Source organism: Lathyrus oleraceus, chromosome 2 (genome assembly GCF_024323335.1).
Source record: "Lathyrus oleraceus cultivar Zhongwan6 chromosome 2, CAAS_Psat_ZW6_1.0, whole genome shotgun sequence".
In the NCBI taxonomy this organism is placed as follows: domain Eukaryota; kingdom Viridiplantae; phylum Streptophyta; class Magnoliopsida; order Fabales; family Fabaceae; genus Lathyrus; species Lathyrus oleraceus.
In genome coordinates this window covers 129,583,657-129,606,693 of record NC_066580.1, presented here as the reverse complement: position 1 = coordinate 129,606,693, position 23,037 = coordinate 129,583,657, and the positions used below count along the sequence as shown (strand labels likewise).

Sequence of the window (23,037 nt, the reverse complement as noted above, 5' to 3'; positions counted from 1 at the left end):
ATGTTAGACAAATCATGAAAATCCATGCTATAAGATGAATATGTTCTTGCTCTTGTTGATTTCCATGAACATGTGCCTTGATGTGTTTTTATGATTGGTATGATAATATGATTTGTTATGGTTATGTTATGACGTTGAAATCCTTATAGTTATGAACTTTGGATTCTTGTTATACATGTGTATATGAGCATGTAGTGAGATGGATGTGTTGGAAGAAGGAGTGTGGTCTTGATTGGAAATGGAGTTATAGAGGAAAATGGTGTTATGAGAAGTGGAAAAATGAAAATATGAGTGAACCAATCGATTGGCCCCAATCATCAATCGATTGACAGCCTTTGGTTTAGCAGAAAAATGAAATTTTCACAGGACCAATCGATTGACACTGCATGTCAATCGATTGCACAAACTTGTTGTATATGAACAGTGGAAATTTTCGGCAGGATCAATCGATTGACACTCAGGATCAATCGATTGACACTCAACAAATTTTGAAAAACAAAAATGTGAGAGGAACCAATCGATTGGGCTTCCCCAACCAATCAATTGACTCAAGTTAAAAACTTCAAAATCCATTTCCTAAGTGTTTCTAAATGCATTCTTCCATCCATTAATCAATTGTGATGCTATGTTTATGTTGAATACATGTTAATGGTGAAAATTACATGATGAATCTAGTGAGTTAACCTAGGATTGAAATTAGGTCATGAGTGAGGTTTAGAATCTAGATAATGCGAGAATACAATATTCATTCATACGACGCTTATGTGGAGGTCGTGGACGAATTGTTGCCATGATTGAGAACGAGACGCATTGTATGGAACATGACATGTTATTATTGTGTATTGTGGTGAATGAAGTCACCTATGATTGATGAATTTTGTTATGGTTTGTGGAACCGATGATTGTAGAACCGATCATGTATTCAGAACGTGTGTTTCTGTGGTGGTACACATCTCTATTGGTATGCTTCGACGTGTAAGCGTTGGGATGTGGGACCAATGATTCGAGCCTCAATTGGGTTTGAGCCCCAACCATGGCGGACATGGGGGAAAGGTGGACACCAAAGTGGGATAAGGCCCATACGGTGAAAGAGACTCAAAGTGGGTAGAGTCCCATACAAGTGATGGTTCTTAATAGTGGGTTTGAGTCCCATAGGGGAACCAGATATCCACCGTGAAAGTCAAATTATACGAGCATGCATGAACCGGACCTGACTTAGACGTAAGCCCGTTCGGGAATTGATGTGTCATGATCTGAATAATGATCTGGTTTGAGTTGCAAGAACTCAGATGCATGTTGCCATACAATTGCGAGATAGTTTCCCCATCGCTCAAGTATTCGTTCCCTTGTCGACTTGAGTTGGATATGAGTTGAATATTGATTAGGAAACCTTTTAGAGCCGAGTGGACCCATAAGATAGGGAACCCACTGATATTATTATCTCACCCCATATTGTTGATTATTTTTTAGGTGGTTCTGAGCAGGATAAAGGTAAGGGCAAGATAAAGTGATGTCTTGCTTACCTGAAGACTGGTGGCTTTTCTTCCGTTGTGTAGATATTTTTGAGATCATTGTCTAATGATCTAGATCAGTAGTTTTATTTTGGGCACTCTTATGTACATTTATGCCATATTGTGTTATTTTGGGCATGTCTTTATATATGTACACTATGCTGCTAGGCACTTATGTATTTCAGTACTAGTATTACACTATGTATAATATGTATTCTAGACATATATTATATGTGGGTGTTACAATTAGTATCACAACAGGTCGTATCCTCGACCTAGCCATGAAATATTATAAGTATTCCTTTCTGCCTCATATGTGGGTTGTCATCATTGTCCTTGGTGTTATATTCATAGTATTGAGCCTGGTCAACTTAATCTTATTCGTATGACATTCAGGATCATGGCTGACAGACGCAGAGGTCGTGGTAGACCCATAACCCAGAATTCAAACTCTGAACCGCCAAGTGGTAGTGAAGGTTTTCAATGGCCTTAATTTATACAACAGATGCAACAACAACATAATCAATTCATGCAGCAGATGATGCAGTAGTGGAATGGTGGTTTGCATCCTCAAGGAGTTCCACAGGTAGCTGCAGGTGGTAGTTTCCGAGATTTCTTCCGCATGAATCCTCCAGAATTCCATGGTGGGCTGAATCCTGTGAAGGCTCAGGAGTGGATAACCGGCATGGAAAGGATTTTTCGGATAGTGCATTGTAGTGAAGAAAATAAGGTTGTGTTTGCTTATCACATGATGAAGGGTCCAGCTGTGAGATAGTGGGAGAGTGCTTCGACTCTTATGACCAATCAAGGAATACCTAGGGATTGGGAGCATTTTAAGAGTATTTTCCTGGATAAGTATTTTCCTAGTTCTTTAAGGACTCAGAAAGAGTTTGAGTTTCAACAGCTCAGGAAGGGTACTATGTCAGTAGCTGCGTATGCTGAGAAGTTCGAAGATATGGCTGCTTATTCTAGACAAGCTGCGTACGCACCAGATGAGAGGTGGAAGATTGATCAGTTTCTTTTTGGTCTGAGGGGTGAAATTTCTCATAGTGTTTCTCAAAGGGAATTCACTGCTTATGCTGAATTGTTGAGGCAATGTTATGTGGCTGAGAATAGTTTGAAGAAAGTTCAAGAAGAAAGGGATTTGTACAGGAGTGGGCAGAGAGACCAAGGAAGGCCAGGAATCCAGTTTAGGCCTAGATCTCAGGATTTTAAGGGAAAACAGGTGCAACATGCAAGACCTAACCAACCTCCTCAATGTCAAGTATGTAAGAAGTATCATTTTGGAAAATGTACTGTAAGTGGAATTAGGTGTTTTACTTGTCATAAGGAGGGACACGTGTCTAGGGAATGTCCACAGAATAAGAATCAGATGCAGGGGAGGAGCGTCGGTCGAGTTTATACTTTGGATGCAAGGAAGGCTAAGAGCAACAATGCCTTAATTGCTGGTACGTGTTTCATCAATAATCATCCTTGTTTTGTATTGTTTGATTGTGGGGCGACCCACTCTTTTGTATCAATTTGGTGCATGAAGCGTCTTGGCTTGCAAGTAATTCCCTTGTCTCCTCCTATGGCGGTTACTACCGCCATGGATGATGTGGTTGAGACACCGTTGATTTGTGAAAATTGTTCGCTCTCGGTGAATGGTAGAAATTTCCAAATTGATCTTATTTGTTTACCACTTAAGAAGGTTAATGTGGTTTTGGGGATGGATTGGCTTTCCGCCAACATGGTGTTTATTGGTTGTGAAGAGAATTTGATTATCATTCCATCTAGTGAAGCTACTCCAAAGGATGTGCTAACTACTATCTTGGAAGGTACGGTTGGCATGGTTAATTTCTTATTTGAGAATGAAAAGTCAGTTCTCTTGGTTCTTACCAAGGAGCCTAGCGATAATCTGAGTGTTACACAAATCCCTGTTGTTTGTGAATTTCCAGAAGTTTTTCCTGAGGATGTCACCTCTCTTCCTCCTGAAAGGGAAGTGGAATTCTCTATTGATCTGATACCCGGGATGGCTCCAATCTCCGTCTCTCCGTATCGCATGGCGCCACTAGAGTTGAGAAAGTTGAAGAATCAATTGGAAGAGTTGTTAACCAAGCATTTTATCCAACCTAGTGTCTCACCATGGGGAGCTCCAGTGTTATTAGTAAAGAAGAAGGACGGTAGTACACGGTTGTGTATTGATTATCTCCAGTTGAATAAAGTTACCATCAAGAACAAGTACCCTCTGCCAAGGATAGACGATTTGTTAGATCGGTTGAAAGGAGCCTGTGTGTTCTCGAAGATTGATTTACGATCGAGCTATCATCAAATAAGAGTTAAGAGTTCGGATGTGCCAAAGACCGCATTTAGAACCCGATATGGCCATTATGAGTTCCTTGTAATGCCGTTTGGTGTAACGAATGCCCCGACTATTATTATGGACTATATGAATTGGATATTCCAACCCTACTTGGACTAGTTCGTAGTGATCTTTATTGATGACATTCTTATTTATTCTCGTACTCCTCAAGAGCACGGAGAACACCTAAGGATTGTTCTATCAGTACTACAAAAGAAACAACTTTTTGCCAAGTTAAGTAAGTGTGAATTTTGGATGAACGGAGTGAGGTTTCTTGGTCATGTAATATCACAAGGAGGAGTATCGGTGGATCCATCTAAAGTTGAAGCAGTTATTAATTGGGAAAGACCGAAGAATGCTTCCGAAGTCAGAAATTTCTTAGGTTTGGCAGGTTACTACCAAAGGTTTTTAAAGGGATTTTCGCAGATAGCGTTACCAATGACTAGACTTACCCAAAAGGAAATTTCTTTCAAATGGGATTCGAAGTGTGAGAAGAGTTTTATGATTTTGAAGGAGAAGCTAACTGAAGGAGAAGAGCGATCCAAAATGCAGCGGAATTTAAAATTTCTCCTTTAGTGATCCTTACGAATGGGCATGATCAGTGATAAAATCGTTACCTCTTGTGGCGATTGTAACCTTTGATGCAGATCTACGGAGCGATCATGAACGTTGAACGATGACAACGCCTCTACTCAGTCCACACGAACGGATTCCTTCAATCTCAGTGCTAACTGCTACGAATGAAGGCTTTAAGTGAGAGAGAGAGAGAGAGAAATGAAATTGCAACTGCACAAATGCTTCTACACAAGGGTTCTATTTGTAGAACCACTTGTGTGGGCTGCAAGCTAAAAAGCCCACTCAAGTGTATGTGGCCCATATCTTATAATATGCCAAAATCACTTAAGTGCGTGGTACCTTACCATATTTCGTATTCTACTTAAGTACATCGTACCTTACGATGTTCTACAATTCACTTAAGGGCACCGTACATTACAGTATTCCTTAGTTACTCTATCTCTCATTAATCCGTCCTTTTGTGTGTGACCCTGTAGGTTTTTGTGACATTGGCAATTATATTAAATCACGTATTTAACATAATAAACAGTGAGCGGTATCTAGCAACACATCACTGCTACCCAAGACACGAAAATGTCATGTGATCTGACAAATCCTTTTGTGATAATACTTATTTGTACAATTACCCTTTTGCCCTCATGTCTATATTGAACACAAGGCATAAACCGTGTCATCCTTGTCCAGTTCAATATTGGGCCCATAGACATTTATCCTGTTACGCGGGATGGGCAAATTCCATCTAGGTCACTCATGTCCCTTAGCATGCTTCGTGGAGTACCCATCAACTGTCTTTATGGTCATCCAGTTATGGACAATGTTTGATCAGCAATAAGGCACTCGACTCTACATCTAGGGTCCATAGTGGTTTCAGGTCGATGGGTGGTATACACCATTATCACCATGAGAATAACTTATGACACTTTGCATAACATTCTATATAGTATTCTCATAGCGGGTCAATCCAGTATAAATATTACTCTTAATATTCACACCTATGTTTAAGACTTGATAACTCCTTATCCATGATCCATGAGATGTGATCATCAGTCTATATACATAATAGTCTTAATGCTTTAATGTTATCCCATTTCACAATAAAGCTCGACTACGGATACTTTAAGAATAGTGTCCTTATGCTTAATGTGATCTCATGATTAAGTTACACTTGATACATTAAACGGACTAGCTATTCTAGGGACTTTATTAAACAAACATAATAAAGAAAAAAGTCTTTTATTATTAATAAATAATTTGATACAAGTACCAAAAGTATTGGCCTATAGGGCTTACACCAACAATCTCCCACTAGCACTAGAGCCAATCAGGCATACCCCTAGTGCCCATAGATCTAGTATGGCCATCATGCTTCTACTGCGCAAGAGGCTTTGTCAGTGGGTCAGCAATATTGTCAAGTGTAAGTACTCTGCATATTTTCACATCTCCTATATCTATTATCTCTCGAATGAGGTGATAACACCTAAGTATGTCTTTGGATCATTCGTGAGATCTAGGATCCTTAGCTTGTGCGATAGCACCATTGTTATCACAATAAAGACCAATGGGATCCACAATGCTAGGAACTATGCCAAGTTCACTAATGAACTTTTTGATCCAAACATCGTCTTTTGCTGCACTTAAGGCAGCAATATACTCGGCCTCGATTGTAGAATCAGCAATTGTATCTTGCTTTGAACTTTTCCAGCTCACAGCGCCACCGTTTAAGCAAAACACATAACCAGATTGCGATCTAAAGTCATCCTTATCTGTCTGGAAGCTAGCATCGGTGTATCCAATTATAGCCATCTCTTTCTGACCTCCATATATCAAGAATGAGTCCTTAGTCCTTCTCAAATACTTAAGGATATTCTTGACAGCTACCCAATGAGCATCACCAGGATCAGATTGGTACCTACTCGTTGCACTTAAAGCATACGAGACATCTGGTCGAGTACATAACATGGCATACATGATAGATCCTATTGCAGATGCATATGAAATCTTATTCATGCGATCCCTTTCTTCCTTAGTTGAAGGGGATTGTTTTTTTGATAGACACAGGCCATGTTGCATAGGTATGAATCCTTTCTTAGAATCATGCATATTAAAGCGTCTCAGCACTTTATCTATGTACGTACTCTAACTTAGGCCAAGCAGTTTTTGTGATCTATCTCTATAGATTCTGATTCCTAATATATAGGCTGCTTCACCTAGGTCCTTCATAGAAAAGCATTTCCCCAACCAAGACTTTACTTGTTGCAGGGTAGGGATATCGTTTCTAATGAGTAATATGTCATCTACATATAATACCAGGAAAACGATCATGCTCCCACTAACCTTCTTGTAGACACAAGGCTCATCTTCATTCTTGATGAATCCATATTGTTTTACTCTTTCATCAAAACGAAGATCCCAGCTTCTGGAAGCTTGCTTCAATCCGTAGATTGATCTCTGTAACTTATATATCTTTTGGGCTTCTTCTGGTATGTCAAATCCTTCAGGTTCTGTCATGTACACATCCTCAAGAAGATTCCCATTAAGGAAAGCAGTTTTGACATCCATCTTCCATATTTCATAATCATGATATGCAGCGATAGCAAGTAAAATCCGAACAGATTTAAGCATTGCAACTGGTGAAAAGGTTTCATCATAGTCAACCCCATGAATTTGTTTATATCCTTTTGCAACCAGTCTTGCCTTATAGGTATGTACCTTACCATCCATGTCAGTCTTCTTTTTGAAGACCCACTTGTATCCTGTAGGGTTAACTCCTACATGAGGCTCTACCAAGGTCCAAACTTGGTTTGTGTACATGGAATCCATTTCAGATTTCATGGCTTCTAGCCACTTCTCAAACTCGGGACCAGTTATGGCCTCTTGGTAGGTCACAGGCTCATCTTGATCCATGAGTAATACATCACCTTGATCAGTTATGAGATATTCATATCTCTCAGGTAGGTGATGTATCCTGCTTGACCTACGCTGGTCTTGTTCTACTTGAGCAGGTTGCTCTTCCACAACTACTTGTGTTTCCTGCTCTAATTCCTCCATAGGTGTATCAATGCTTTGTGATTCTTGAATTTCTTCAAGCTCTACTTTCCTCCTACTGATTCCTTTGGAAATAAAATCCTTTTCTAGGAAAACTTCAGTTCGAGCGACAAACACTTTTCCCTCAGAAGGATTGTAGAAGTAATACCCTCTTGTTTCTTTAAGATACCCCCCAAATAAGCATTTGTCAGATTTTGGCTCAAGCTTAGTTGAAATTTGTCGTTTCACATAAACTTCGCAACCCCAAATCTTCATGTAAGACATATGTGGTTTCTTACCACTTCATATCTCATATGGTGTCTTCTCAACCTTCTTGGATGGAACACGGTTAAGTGTGTAAGCTGCTGTCAATAGTGCATGTCCCCAAAAGGAGTTTGGAAGATCGGCGTGACTCATCATGGATCGGACCATATCTAACAGGGTTCGATTTCTTCTCTTAGATACACCATTCCATTGGGGTGTTCTAGGAGGAGTAAGTTGGGGTAGGATCCCACACTCTTTCAGATGGTCATCAAACTCTAGGCTTAAATACTCACCACCTCGATCTGATCGAAGAGTTTTAATATTCTTACCTAGTTGGTTTTGTACTTCATTCTTGAATTCCTTGAACTTTTCAAAGGAATATGATTTGTGTTTCATTAAATACACATAACCATATCTATTGAAATCACCAGTAAATGTGATGAAGTACTAAAAACCTCTTATGGCTGGTATGTTCAGTGGTCCACATACATCAGTATGTATGAGGGCCAAAAGATCATTAGCTCTTTCACCTTTTGCTATGAATGGAGACTTTGTCATCTTTCCAATTAAACAAGATCTACATGCCTCATATGATTCATAGTCAAAAGAGTCCAAGAGTCCATCTTTATGGAGTTTGGAAATGCGTTTCTCATTTATGTGGCCTAATCGACATTGCCAAAGGTAAGTTAGATTTAACTCATTAGGTTTCATCCTTTTAGTATTAATGTTATAAATAGGCATTTCAAGATCAAGGACATATAGTCCATTGTTCATTTGTGCACTAGCATTGAATATATCATTCAAATAAATTAAGCAACAATTGTTCTTTATTATAAATGAAAAACCAAACTTGTCCAAACAAGAAACAAGAAACAAAAAACCAAACTCCGTTGGTGTCGATAAACGTTGAGTCTCCCTTTCGTCCTATGACGTCTGGTTGAGTTTTCTCCTTCTCCGTTGGTGTCGATAAACGTTGAGTCTCCCTTTCGTCCTATGACGTCTGGCTGAGTTTTCTCCTTCTCCGTTGGTGTCGATAAACGTTGAGTCTCCCTTTCGTCCTATGACGTCTGGTTGAGTTTTCTCCTTCTCCGTTGGTGTCGATAAACGTTGAGTCTCCCTTTCGTCCTATGACGTCTGGCTGAGTTTTCTCCTTCTCCGTTGGTGTCGATAAACGTTGAGTCCCCCTTTCGTCCTATGACGTCTGGTTGAGTTTTCTCCTTCTCCGTTGGTGTCGATAAACGTCGAGCTTCTCCCTTTCGTCCTATGACGTCTGGTCGAGTCTTCCCATCCATCCTATGATGTCTGGTTACCTCTCCGTTGGTTTTGGTAAACGTTGAGTCTTTCCCATTTCGTCCGCTGATGTATGGTTGTATCACTATCCTTCCAGTCATTCATTAATGATTGGTTACCTCTCCGTTGGTCTTGGTAAACGTTGAGTTTTTCCCCATTACGTCCGCTGACGTATGGTTGTATCCTTTCCTGGTTATCCCCAGTAGAGTTGAGTTACCTCTCCGTTGGTTTTGGTAAACGTTGAGTTTTTCCTAATTGTCCGCTGGCATCTAGTTGAGATTGCTGTTCCCATTCATCGTGTGTCGATGTCTGGATGTGCTTTACCCTGAAAAGAAGAAAAAAGACAAATCCCAGCAGTGTGCAAATTTCTACGGTACTTGGTATTCAATCCCTGTTTACCCTGAAAGTCTGACAGCCGTTGCTCTCATCCATTCGGGTTCCCAGCTGATTGAATAGGGGCAGCTGTAGCACCTCAAATTTGCACCCATCATTTTGTACAAGGTCTCATATTAGGTCATTAACATAACATAGTCCACTGCATAACATTGCATTGTCCATTTGCCCAAGTGCAAGTTCAGCTGACCAATTGGGTCAAACTGATCAGGAGAATCAGTCAATCAAGCAAGCAAGTGCCATTTTCATTGAGACAAAGCCCTAGGGTGGATGTATCAAGCTTATATGGTCCAGGGATCATTTTGAAGTGATTTGGCCAAATATTGGATAGTCAGAAGTCAACAGTTCAGCTGGATTTCAGCTGGAACCATAGAAAGTCAACTGTGGTCAACTGTGCCTGATTTTATGGATTGGAAGGTGTGAGATGGTTTGAAAGGCCTCATTCATGTCCATACAAGTCTCATTTGACATATCAAAGACCAAGGTTGAAGAATTGGAGGTCAGACAGAAAGTTGCCAAAAATAGCAGGTGTCCTGTAATTTCAGCTGCCCAAAATGGAAACTTTTTCTCCTCAAAATACTTTCATCATACAAGCTTCAAATGGATTTTTGTCCAACATGAAAGTTGAAGATCTTGATCTCACCTTTCCAAAAAGTCCAAGAACTTGAAATTCCCATGTGTGGTTAGCAAGATATGGTCCATTCAATTTCAAAAATGACCCGAAATCAAAGTGGCATAACTTCCACATGGAGTGTCCAAAATGGATGATCTTTTTATGAGCAAACTCCATTTGACATGTACTTTCATGGTGCATAATTGGAATTCATCAAAAGTGGTCAATACAAAAAGTCAATTTTCAAGTGTACAGTTAAAGATCCAGGGGCAAAATTGTCCAACTTGAGAAATAATGGGAATTTTTGAATGGGGATTTTTGCAACACTTCACAAATGATATTTGGAAATGGTTGGAATCATCATAACATGCCAAGGCCTCATGGTTTGAGAATTCACTTTTGGAATGAACTTGAAAATGTATAACATAGCCATGACATAGTGAAATTGCAAAATACATATCCAATCAACATGAGACAAGTTGCAATAGCTCATGACAGATATTTAGAGCATGTGTGAGCTGGCAATGAGCTGTCATTGGCTTGCAAATGAAAATACCATTTTGCCCTTGCCATTGAAAGTGACATTTTGCTAATCATATTTCATTTTGCTAATTAAGGTGATTAAGGCTTGATTAATTGGAGATATATATTCCTAATCATAACTAACTTCTAACAGATAATCACAATTCACAAAGATTCAATCTCTTTTTCCCTCCAAATTCACCAAAACCTCTCAAGAACAAAAAAGCCAAAAATCCTTCAATCTCTTCCAATTCTCCATCAATTCGAGATTTTCTTCTTGATCCAAGCTCCAATCATCATCTTCTTCTGCTGTTTTGGCATAGCAACATCAAGAGCCTCACCATTCGCAACTGTTCATGTGAGCTTCATCAATGGTGTTTGAGGATTTCTTCCACTAGAAGCGATTTCAATCGAAGCAAAGCACTCCAGTCAACATCTTGAAGCTTATACTCCATCTGTTTTGGATCAAGGAGCTGCAAGAACACACGAACCATCACTGCCTTCGAATCAAGGTTGGAATTCGAAATTCACCATTGCCTTAATGTTTATATGCGTTTTGTAGTTTGTTTGACGTAGATTATCGTGCTGCAATTGGTTTGTAAAATGGATGATTGTAGAGAGAGATATCGCGATTAGAAGAATTGATGCCAAAACCTAATCCCTTCGATTCGTGAGATATAGGAAGAGTTAGGCGAAATTAAGGACATAATTGAGATCCTGAGAGTGAGACCGTTCCAACGAGTGTTCGTTTGTGAATTTTGATGGAAGTTTGTTGTTCTTCATGTTCTTGGCAAATCTGGAAAAACGATGAATAAGATGATGAAATTCTGGAAAATTACAGTGTTTGATCCGTTCCACTGGCTGGGAATTCAAATCCCGTGTTTACCGCGCCTGGCATGTTAATTACAATTCTGCCATTAACTCATCTTAATTTAATTTAAATAAAACTTAATAAATATTTAATAAATCACATAAATCTTAAAAAATTCATAAAAAAATAATGGAAAGTCAGAAAAATATGAGGTTTTTTTGATAGGTCCCATTTTCTCTGTAGAATTTTATGAGCATGATTTTACAAGTTGTGCATGATGAAATGTTGACTTTGCCTAGGGATGTTTGACTTGTGTGCATTTTTGACATGTTCTACCATTTCCATTGTGAAATACTCATGCCTTAAAAGAAATGTCTGAAATCTTTTGAGCTTATTGTAGACATGTTGATGGTGATTTACATATAAAGTTTATGGTTTTTGGATACCTGTGGAGTGAGATATGATTTTTTGAACTTAGGTGTGACAATTTGTGTCACACCTAGCTAGGTCAACTTCATGAATATTTTTGCCTGGCCTATGATTGTTGGAATGGATTGAAATTTTGCATGGATGATCATTGACATGTTGAGATGTTGTGTGAATTTTTCTGGATTTTTATGTGGCATTTTCAATTTGATTGATATTTTTCATCTCTGTTGGTCAATTATGCAAGTTCATGTGACACATGTTTGTAAATTTAATGAGAAATGCTCATATGGTTTTGGATAAACATGAAATTTGGTATGATGGTTGTAGACACATTGTAGGACATCCCTGTTTTGGTCCCATTCATTTCTTAACTGTTTTCATTGACTTTTGATTTTTTGAAGTGAATGCATGTGTTGATGCTATGGTTTGGCTCATATATTTGTGTCTGTTTTTCTTGATTTTCATTGACATAGTTCCTTTTGTCCAATTGAGCTGAAAATTGACATGCTATACCTTGAATATGTCCTGTTTAGGTGTAAATTATTTGAGGATTTTTGGAAATGTTTTGATATGGATTTGGTTGAAGTCATTCTGTTTGGATGTTTGGTGTTATGTTTGACCTAGTTTGGATTGTTTTGATCATAAAATGAATATGGTAAATGATATAAGCATGGGATCAATTGCATTTGCTTTCTATTTGCAGTAATTTGATTTTGGTGGAAGATTGCTTGCTGTTTAGATTTTTTTCTCACTTTTGGACCCTAGGCTTGGCCTAGTGGTCTTGTTTCTCACATTTGCTTGATTTTTCAGGATAAAATGCAAAAGGCTTAAGGAGAATGATTCAAGTCAATAAAATTGAGATTGTTGAATGTTTTGAACTAACATGAATTTGTTTTGTAGGTTGTGAAGCTTGAGCTTGAACTTATAGCTTGCCTTTGTGTTGCTTGTTTGTACAGATTAACTGATTAACATTTGCTGTTTATTGTTGTCTGTCTGAGTACTGATGATACTTGATTGATTTCAGGTACATTTAGTCGCTTACAGTTCTTTAAGAACTTGCTTGCTGCTGCTTGGTTTTTAAACCACTTGAGGTAGGACTTCTATTCTCCATGTAGTCTGGAAGACCTGGCCTGTTACTTGGCCAGGCAACTGTCTGAAGTCCTCCTTAAGAGGCGATGTTTGTGCTTGTTTACTTTTTGTCCCAAGCAGGTAAAGACCTTGATTAAGGCAATTGGTGGATCAAAGGGATATGCAATCTATCCCCCACTATTCTGTTGAGTCGTCCCCCTGCTCATACGGCTGTGTGTTGATGCATTGGGACACAAACCCAAGATCTTGTGCTGTTGCACAATCGAGTCAGAGTCTTTGAGCGTAGAAGGGTCCCTCCATTCTGGACCCACGCTCCTTTGTCTGAAGCTCTCCCTGACCAGGGATAAGAGCTGTGAAGTCTAATCTTCACTCACCTTTCATCAGCTTCACCTTAGCCCCTCGATGGCAAGGTTAAGAGCTAACCTTACCCCGATACAAAGGCTTGTTTGTTGAGGTTGATATGACCCCTCGACTAAAGCCTAGCCCTGATGTTTGAGCCCCTTGTTGGTGTATTTACTTCATGCTGTATATGTTTGTGTGGTGTGATTGTATCCCCTAGGTTTGCTAGACTCCGCGTAGTCTCGTTTGCATGTCAATTAAGGTAGCACGGTTCCTTCGTATAGGACTTCCTTTCTTGCTTGAGCTTTCCTAAAACACAAACAAACATTATCCCCTCTTAAGGATACGTTAACTCCTTCTACTACAGGTGAGTAAGTCTCCAAAGGTCGAGCATCCGGTAGATTGCGTAGTGACGTTATCCACTTAAAAAACACAAACCAACAGGAATAGTTTAGCCGAACTACGGCAACTCTGATTCTCATGTTCAGGTGAGATACGTAGGCACGAGATGCGATGTCTTGTCGAGTTTGACTAACAACTAACACTAATTCTTTTCTCTCGCCCTCGTTGCGATTGAGACCTCCCCTTTCTCTTGCCCTAGTTGCAATCGAGACCCTTCTTCTGCCTGTGTCTTTGTTTTGTGTTGTTGTGTGCTTGGAAGCTGATGTAAGTCCATCGAGTGGCGTTCGGGTTCCAGTGTGTGTTTTGGTTCGGATGCTGATGTAAGCCCAGTGAGTGGCATTCAGGCTCCTCGTTTGCCTTTTTGGCGTGTGTTTTGGTTCGGATGCTGATGTAAGCCCAGTGATTGGCATTCAGGCTCCACGTTTGCCTCTGCCTATGTTTGTTTGTGTGCGTGTTAGCCGAGCTACGAATGCTCTGATTCTCCTTCGTCCAAAGGAGATACGTATGCATAGGATGCGACATCCTAGCGAGCATGTTTCGTTTCCCCAGTCCGAACTACTTTGACTCTGATGTCTATGCCTGATAGACTAAGTAGGCCCAGGATGCGATATCCTGCCGAGTCAGTTTCAGTCTGTTTTCTCATGTCTCTTTCAGCCAGTGTGTGTATGAGCAGTGTTTTAGCAACCATTTTCCTTCTTATTGTGCGTGGATCCCGTCGAGTACGACGGATGCGTAGGGGTGCTAATACCTTCCCTTCGCATAACCGACTCCCGATCCCATTCTCTTTGGTCGCGAGACCATGCTTTTTCCAGGTTTACTCTGAGCGTTTCCTTTCCCTCTTTTGGGATAAATAACGCACGGTGGCGGCTCTGTTGTCTTCGTTTCCCGCCGGTTTTTCGCGTAATGCGACAGCTGGCGACTCCATTGGGGACATAGAGAAGTTGACCTGTGCTGGTCCTTCTTCCCTAAGCGAGTCTCTCCTAGCGCTCTCTAGGTTAGGGCTTTGGTTGTTTTTTGCTGTTATTTATTGCATTCATTTCATTTATTGTTTGCATTTATTGTTTGCATGTATGTTTGCATGCATCATACTATCATTGAGCTGTTCTCTGTGCAGGTGGTTCCTTTGTTTGGGGTGGGTGTTCTGAGTGGGGCTAAAACCCAGGCCCGAGTATACACCTAGGATTAGTGTGGTCTCACGTTCCTCATTTGCTAAATCAGCATATTGTTGCAACGTGACATACCACAAGCCAGACGAGGTTCATTTGATAGTGCTTTCCTCTGTGGGGTACTCCACTTTGGTTGAGTTACTTCATCTGAACTATTGACTCTGGTGACCGATCATTTCCCGGATCTTTGGTTTAGACGGTCTTAAGGGAGCTACAATGGCACACCCGAAAGGGCAAACCCATTGAGTATCTCCGCCCGATTGTCGAGACTATTATTCGCCTTAGGATGACCTGATTAGAATTTACCTGTGAGGGGAGGGTGATTCTTACAGATGCATGTTCTGATGGTGATTTTGTTGGTGAATTTTGGTTCCGTTGATCAAAGTCATATTTATAAGTCGGATTTATGGATCGTTACTTCTGGACGCCGGAGGTTTGACCCCGGTATTGATCAGAGGGTTCCGTTTATTTCGGATCCCTGGGCTGAATTTAAGGTTGCTCAGAGGATGAATTGGTTCTTCAGATCGGGTTCAGATGACTTGCAGAGGGCTTTGGGTTTCTGATGAATGGGTGATTCTGAGTTCAAGCCGGAAATTCGATCCTGTGCCGTATGACACGCAGTTGACCAGTCATGTCTGCATAACTTGCATCATAGCATGTTTATTTTCCAGAAAAATAATGCATAAAAGAAAAAGAGTTAACTTGCATACACCTCACGCACATCATATACATACCATTTTGCATAACAGGTGTTCTTGTGCCGACTTCTCACTCTGGTTCCTGTGTCAGGCAGGATAGCTGATCAGAGACCGCATCGTTACTCAACCAGACTCAATCATCAGAAGCATGGATCAGGTTCAGACGGAGTTGGCTGAGATGAGGGCGAGCATGGCTCAGTTTATGATGATGATTCAAGGAGTTGTTCAGGGGCAAGAGGAGCTGCGAGCCTTAGCCCAGAGACTGGAAGCCGTGATTCTTCCGTCCAACTGTGCTTCACCAGCGGGTGTACCCGTTCATGAGAATGTTGTTGTCACTATTCTCGTCAGTGATTATGCCGTGGGTGATGAATTGAGGGGGATCAGAATCAGTGAACAGCCTCTTGCTGCAGAGACTGTTAATGTCAGAACAACCCGGGCTCCGGTTCGCCATCCTGGCTCTTCCAGTTCTTCCGGTTCTAAGAAACCATCTTCTGGGGCACCCAAAAGGGGAGAAAGGGAAACAAATGTTGTGCACCGTCGGAGGAGTGCAAACAGAGGACAATACCGTCAAGTGGCCGCTGTGACTATCCCAGCAACTCAAACTTCACAGCAACAGAGAAGACCAACTCAGCAATATCAGCATCAACAACATCGTCCTCAGCAGCAGGCTTACCAGCCTCACCATGGTAATCAAGCCAGTACAAGTAATGATAGGAAGAAGATCATTTTTGATCCGATCCCTATGTCGTACGCAGAGCTGTATCCCTCTTTGATAGAGCGGAACTTGATTACTCCCAGAGACCCGCCGGCTATACCCGTCAACCCTCGGTGGTGGTATAGGCCTGAACAGCATTGTGTGTATCATTCGGGTGCTCCTGGTCATGATGTGGATAGTTGCTTTCAGTTGAAAATGAAGGTTCAAGACCTCGTGCAGTCAGGTATTCTGAACTTTGAAGACTTGGGTCCCCGTGTTAATCAAGCTTGAAGATAACAAGTCGCGGGCTGGCGTTGGCTTTTCTCCTGAGGTCTTCAACAAAGAGGGTTGATCAAAAACAGAAGCTACTAATGCAAGAGATTCTGACAGTTGTTATCCCTGGTGGGATCTATCACAATTGGGTCACTGTGGGCGTTCCTACAGTTGTTCATAAGTCAGAGTAATAATCACTTTGTTTAAAAACCCTTCTCCCATGCCAAAAGGAGAAGTGATGACATTGTTGGCAACATTTTGTGCAATGATATTTTCATTCAAGTAAATGCATGTTAAACATTTGTTTTTCCATTTGTTTTCCCTTTTCGCTTTTTGCATGAAATTGGTGATCACAAAAAACCCTAAAAACAAGAATAAAAGCAATCTTTTCATCTGCATAACGATTGTCTTGTTTGATTTTCAAAGTGCTTTTATACTCAAAATCTTTATGCAGGTTGTTTCTCAAACCCATTGAACATAATGATCGGACGTCATCTCTCAATTTTGAATTCCCTGTATTCGAAGTAGAAGAAGATGATGTTGAAGGGATTCCTGACGAGATTTCCCGACTTCTTGAGCAAGAAAAGAAGATCACTCAATTGCATCTCGAGAATCAGCAGAACAGCCAACTGGGGCATCAAAAAAAAATCAATCAAAAAAAAGAAAAAAAAAAACAAAGAAAGAAAGGGTGCAAAAGAAATCAAAAGAAATCAAAAGCAAAATCAAAAGAAAAAACAAAGGAAAAATAGCACCCTCAAAGTCCCAAGTTGACTGATGCTGAATTCGACCGAAAAGAAGAGATTAACTGCCAGGTGTCATGGTCAGTTATATCAGCAGAGAGTGACGAAAGCATTCGACTAGAAGGTCGAGTCTCGAGTTCTGAGAAAATGACCTTGTGCTCAAGAAAGTCTTGTCTTTCGTGCCCGATTCCAGGGGCAAGTGGACTCCAAGCTATGAACGTCCATATGTTTTCAAGAGAGCCTTTTCAGGCGGTGCTTTGACACTTACAGCAATGGATGAAGAAGTTCACTCGTCCTGTGAATCCAGATGCAGTCAAGAAATACTTAGCCTAAACAAAAAAAGCAAAACAGCTCGCTAAGTTGAACACCCCAAAGGGCGACTTAGGCAAAAAGGAGCGTCTCGGTGGATTGAAAACCCGAAAGGGCGATCCAGGCAAAAGTTAGAGACATGGAAAAAAAAGAATTTGCATCCCGCTAGATTAAACACCTCACACTGGGGCAATCTAGGCAAAAGTTAGGGATTTGGCAAGTAACTGCATCTTGACAAGACCGTGTTCTATATCTGTCATCCGCCAGGAATTCTCTATGCGTCGTCGACCGAAGCTCCGAATACATCGAGATTCAGAATGGTAGAGGAAAGGTCATTATGTTCAATGTAGCCCTCTCCAATATATATCACCGATTTCAAACTTGTACAGATCTATGGAGTCTCGCCCTTTGCAGACTACCATTCCATCACATCGATTTGAGCTTTTACCCCATTATTTGCACTCTTATTTGTTTCAACTCAACAAATGTTTTGCATGTTTTAATTGATAAAGTATCATTGTTTTCAAAATAAACAAAATTTTTCACAAAATTGTTCTTAAACAAAGTGAACATTCACAATGATGAAAGGATACCTAGGAGACCCGCAGTGCTCTCCCAAGGGTGGTATGATTACCGACGGGTAAGACAGTCGTTCGTATCTCGAGCATAACTGTATCTTTGTCCTGTAGAACCTTTTCATGGTCTCTCCTCAGCGAGGTTGCTCAGTGCAGTGTTGGTTGAAGTTGTTCATCTTCACGTCCCCGACAGTGCAACATGTTTTCTCCAAGTCTCTGTTAGCCCTATGGTGGGGCATCCCTAATAGAGTGCTGTTTGAGCCCTATCGTGGGGCATCCCCAGCAAGGTTGTTGTTTTGGACATTATCGTGGGCCAGTTCTCAAGCAGTAGGTGTACTGAAGACTTCAATTTTCGTCTCTCCAGCAGAGCAGTCTTCTCCTCTCCCTGGCACGGATGCTTTTCTGCAACGATTCGGTATTTGGAGGATTGACGTCTCAGTATTCCGTCATTTTCTCAGGTAGGTCCTCAGCAGAGTGGTTGACATGAGGAACTTCATCGATGCCTATCTATTTTCACCAGAGATCTGGCTGATTCTTGGTATCTCTGTTCTCCAGCATGAGTGAGAAGTCAGTGCTCTCCCTACAGAGATTTCATCAAGCAGGTCCTTCTTCGAGCGAGTTTGATATCTGTCAGAGCTGTGTTCCCCTGCAGAGGTGTCTGTGGATGGTATCTTCTTTCCTCAGCAGATGTAAGGATTACATACCCCCAGCAGGCCTGTGTTGGCAGGTTTCCCCAGTTGAGGATCCTCGCTGAGTGACTGGTAGATGTTTTTCCCAGGAGGGTTTCCCCAGCGGAGTTTGTCATGAGGATGTTGTTTCCCAGCAGTCGGGTTTGTGATGTGGTTATCCCCAGCATGCCCGTGAGTGTTTCTCCCCAGCAGGGTTGTGGAAGTTTATTTCCAGTATGACATGATGTGTCATCATTACCCAACAGAGTTGGTATTCTCCCCACCAGAGTGGTTCTCCTCAGCAGGCAGGTGTGGGTTTTTCCTCGGCAGGTTCCCCGAGTGGAGCGGGTTTCATGAAATATTTCTCCAGCAGAGTTATCCCATCAGTGGATTGGGCAAGTTCCCGTAGCAGAGTTGCATCCCCAGCTGAGTTTATCCCCATTTGTAGATTGGATGGGTCGTGCCCAGTGGAGTAGTGGTTATTCCCCGAAGCAGAGCTATTCTACCTAAGGTTTGGTGGAATCTTCCCCCAGTGATGTCGCTTTATCAATCTCTGGTAGAGATGTCTTGTTACTCCCTGGCGAGTACTATCCCCGAAGAATTGCCTGACTTACTTCCCCAGCGGAGTATTGTTTGCTTCCCGAGCAGAATCCCCGAGTGGATTTGGTTTGTGAAGAATGTTCCCCAGCAGAGTTTATCCTGTCCCGGCATCAGTTTTGTTTTCTCCAGCATGAGTGAGAAGTCGGTGCTTTCTCCACAAAGCATTTCCCCAACAAGGCTCTCCCCGCGGAGTATCCTTCAAGCAGATTTCCTCAGCAAAGTCTCCCCACAGAGTTGGAGTATCTGATCAGTTCGGCTCCCTAGCCGGAGTTCATTTTGCATTTTGCATATAGTAATCATTGCATCCTCAAAGGCGTAGCATTTCCATGCATAATGGAGCATTACGCCATAGAAAAATTCAAACATATGCATTCATGTGTTAACCCGATCAGACCGTCTCCCGGCAGAGGCAGCTTCTTGTTCGACGTCTGTACAGCGCTTTCGCTACAGTTGCTCCTGACGGCACTCAGGATTGGTACCCCCAGAGAGGTTTATTCGTTGGTGAAAGAAAAACCTGGTTCTACCCAGTGTTCCCCTAGAAGATGTGGGTGTGTCCGATCTCTCCATGTAGAGTCTACCCCTTAAGCAGAAAGTGTCCATCCTTTCCTGCCATCTCCCTACTGAGTTATATCCTCGTGGATGACGGTTGTTTCCGTTCCCTCCCCTCGGGATGGGTTTTCCCTAGTGAGTTCTTTCCTCATTAGGATGTCTTGGTTCAGTTTGCCTTTTTGGATCGATCCTAAATTGGCATCTTTGTGGTTTTCTACCTACAAGCTGGTAGTTGTAAAATCCCACTTTCATCCCCTAGCAGAGGTAACCTTTGTGGTTCATTCTGTTTGTTGGCCTCTACCTACAAACCGGTAGTTGTAAGTCCTATCTTTGTGGTTTTCTACCTACAAACCGGTAGATGTAATCCCCTCTTTGCAGTTATCAGTATCCGGTTTGCAGTATTGATATTCTTTTCCCCTCTGGATACTCGCCTTGATCAAGCAGTATTGTCCCCAGGGGGTCTTCCCCTTCCTTTTGGATACTCGCTCCGAGTAAGCAATTTTATCCTCTTTTGATTGGTCATCTTTTGCATACCTAGTCCTGGTACCCTGATGCCTTTCTTTTCGGTCGTTTATCCATCTAACAACCTACAACCCGGTTATGGATAATCTTCCATGCGAGTATGTTATCTACGTTTTGACGGCTATAGATAATGTATCTCATGCGCTCTTGGGTCGAAGTCGTCCTCCCCAGTTGAGTAAGATTCGTATTCCTTGTGGAATTGAATGTCCATCCTCTAACAAGACTGCTTTTCTAGCCCTCTTCAGGATGTTGAGTGTTTTGGAACACAAACCAATTCACGTTTGGTCGGTCACCCGTCTCATACCTACAACCCGGTATCCTTGGTGTTCCTTCCTGTTTGCTCAATGTCGTGACTTTGTTCCCCAGTGAGATCCCCTGCAAGTGTGTAGCCTTGCCCTGTCATCTTGTAGATGTCAGTATCCCGTCAGCACCCGCGTGTGTTGTTTCTTTGGTGTCGGTAAACACCATCTTTCGGTGCTTTCCCAGTCATGCGTAAGTGTCTGGTCTTCTTTGGTGTCGGTAAACATCATCTTTCGATGTTCGTAACGTCGTCCTTCTTCCCTAGTGAAGATTCCTCCTCTCCGTTGGTGTCGATAAACGTCGAGTTTTTCCCAATTATCCGTTGATGATTTGGTTGTGTTCACTCTTCCCTAGTGAAGTTTCCTCCTCTCCGTTGGTGTCGATAAACGTCGAGTTTTTCCTATGCGTCCGTTGGCGTATAGTTGATATCTTTCCCCACAGGGTCTTCCCCAGTTGAACCTCCTCTCCGTTGGTGTCGATAAACGTCGAGTTTTTCCTAGTCGTCCGATGATGTCTAGTTGCTTATTCCCTACAGATCATTTGGTAATACCATATGATTCCCCTCAGAGTTTTCTCCTCTCCGTTGGTGTCGATAAACGTCGAGTTTTTCCTATTCGTCCTATGACGTCTAGTTGTACCCTTCCCCGAGTGGATTTACCTCCCCGTTGGTTTCGATAAACGTTGTGTTTTTCTCATTCGTCCGATGACGTCTGATTGTATACCCTATTCCCAGTCATTCATTAATGTCTGGTTGATTTCCCAGCCAGAATCCCCAGTAGACGTCCTATTTGGTGTCCGGTTGAGTCTCCCTTTCGTCCTATGACGTCTGGCTGAGTTTTCTCCTTCTCCGTTGGTGTCGATAAACGTTGAGTCTCCCTTTCGTCCTATGACGTCTAGCTGAGTTTTCTCCTTCTCCGTTGGTGTCGATAAACGTTGAGTCTCCCTTTCGTCCTATGACGTCTGGCTGAGTGTTCTCCTTCTCCGTTGGTGTCGATAAACGTTGAGTCTCCCTTTCGTCCTATGACGTCTGGCTGAGTTTTCTCCTTCTCCGTTGGTGTCGATAAACATTGAGTCTCCCTTTCGTCCTATGACGTCTGGCTGAGTTTTCTCCTTCTCCGTTGGTGTCGATAAACGTTGAGTCTCCCTTTCGTCCTATGACGTCTGGTTGAGTTTTCTCCTTCTCCGTTGGTGTCGATAAACGTTGAGTCTCCCTTTCGTCCTATGACGTCTGGCTGAGTTTTCTCCTTCTCCGTTGGTGTCGATAAACGTTGAGTCCCCCTTTCGTCCTATGACGTCTGGCTGAGTTTTCTCCTTCTCCGTTGGTGTCGATAAACATTGAGTCTCCCTTTCGTCCTATGACGTCTGGTTGAGTTTTCTCCTTCTCCGTTGGTGTCGATAAACGTTGAGTCTCCCTTTCGTCCTATGACGTCTGGCTGAGTTTTCTCCTTCTCCGTTGGTGTCGATAAACGTTGAGTCTCCCTTTCGTCCTATGACGTCTGGTTGAGTTTTCTCCTTCTCCGTTGGTGTCGATAAACGTTGAGTCTCCCTTTCGTCCTATGACGTCTGGCTGAGTTTTCTCCTTCTCCGTTGGTGTCGATAAACGTTGAGTCCCCCTTTCGTCCTATGACGTCTGGTTGAGTTTTCTCCTTCTCCGTTGGTGTCGATAAACGTCGAGCTTCTCCCTTTCGTCCTATGACGTCTGGTCGAGTCTTCCCATCCATCCTATGATGTCTGGTTACCTCTCCGTTGGTCTTGGTAAACGTTGAGTCTTTCCCATTTCTTCCGCTGACGTATGGTTGTATCACTATCCTTCCAGTCATTCATTAATGATTGGTTACCTCTCCGTTGGTCTTGGTAAACGTTGAGTTTTTCCCCATTACGTCCGCTGACTTATGGTTGTATCCTTTCCTGGTTATCCCCAGTAGAGTTGAGTTACCTCTCCGTTGGTTTTGGTAAACGTTGAGTTTTTCCTAGTTGTCCGCTGGCATCTAGTTGAGATTGCTGTTCCCATTCATCGTGTGTCGATGTCTGGATGTGCTTTACCCTGAAAAGAAGAAAAAAGACAAATCCCAGCAGTGTGCAAATTTCTACGGTACTTGGTATTCAATCCCTGTTTACCCTGAAAGTCTGACAGCCGTTGCTCTCATCCATTCGGGTTCCCAGCTGATTGAATAGGGGCAGCTGTAGCACCTCAAATTTGCACCCATCATTTTGTACAAGGTCTCATATTAGGTCATTAACATAACATAGTCCACTGCATAACATTGCATTGTCCATTTGCCCAAGTGCAAGTTCAGCTGACCAATTGGGTCAAACTGATCAGGAGAATCAGTCAATCA

The 23,037-nt window shown here is 42.0% G+C and overlaps 1 protein-coding gene across 1 annotated transcript; it reads left to right on the top strand.

Moving 5' to 3' along the window:
* The first annotated feature begins 2,307 nt into the window (after nucleotides 1-2,307).
* LOC127122224 (uncharacterized) lies at nucleotides 2,308-3,972 on the top strand. The gene has a single exon (XM_051052597.1). It carries the CDS (start codon nucleotides 2,308-2,310, stop codon nucleotides 3,970-3,972), a length of 1,665 nt encoding a protein of 554 aa, XP_050908554.1.
* The last annotated feature ends 19,065 nt before the right edge of the window (nucleotides 3,973-23,037 follow it).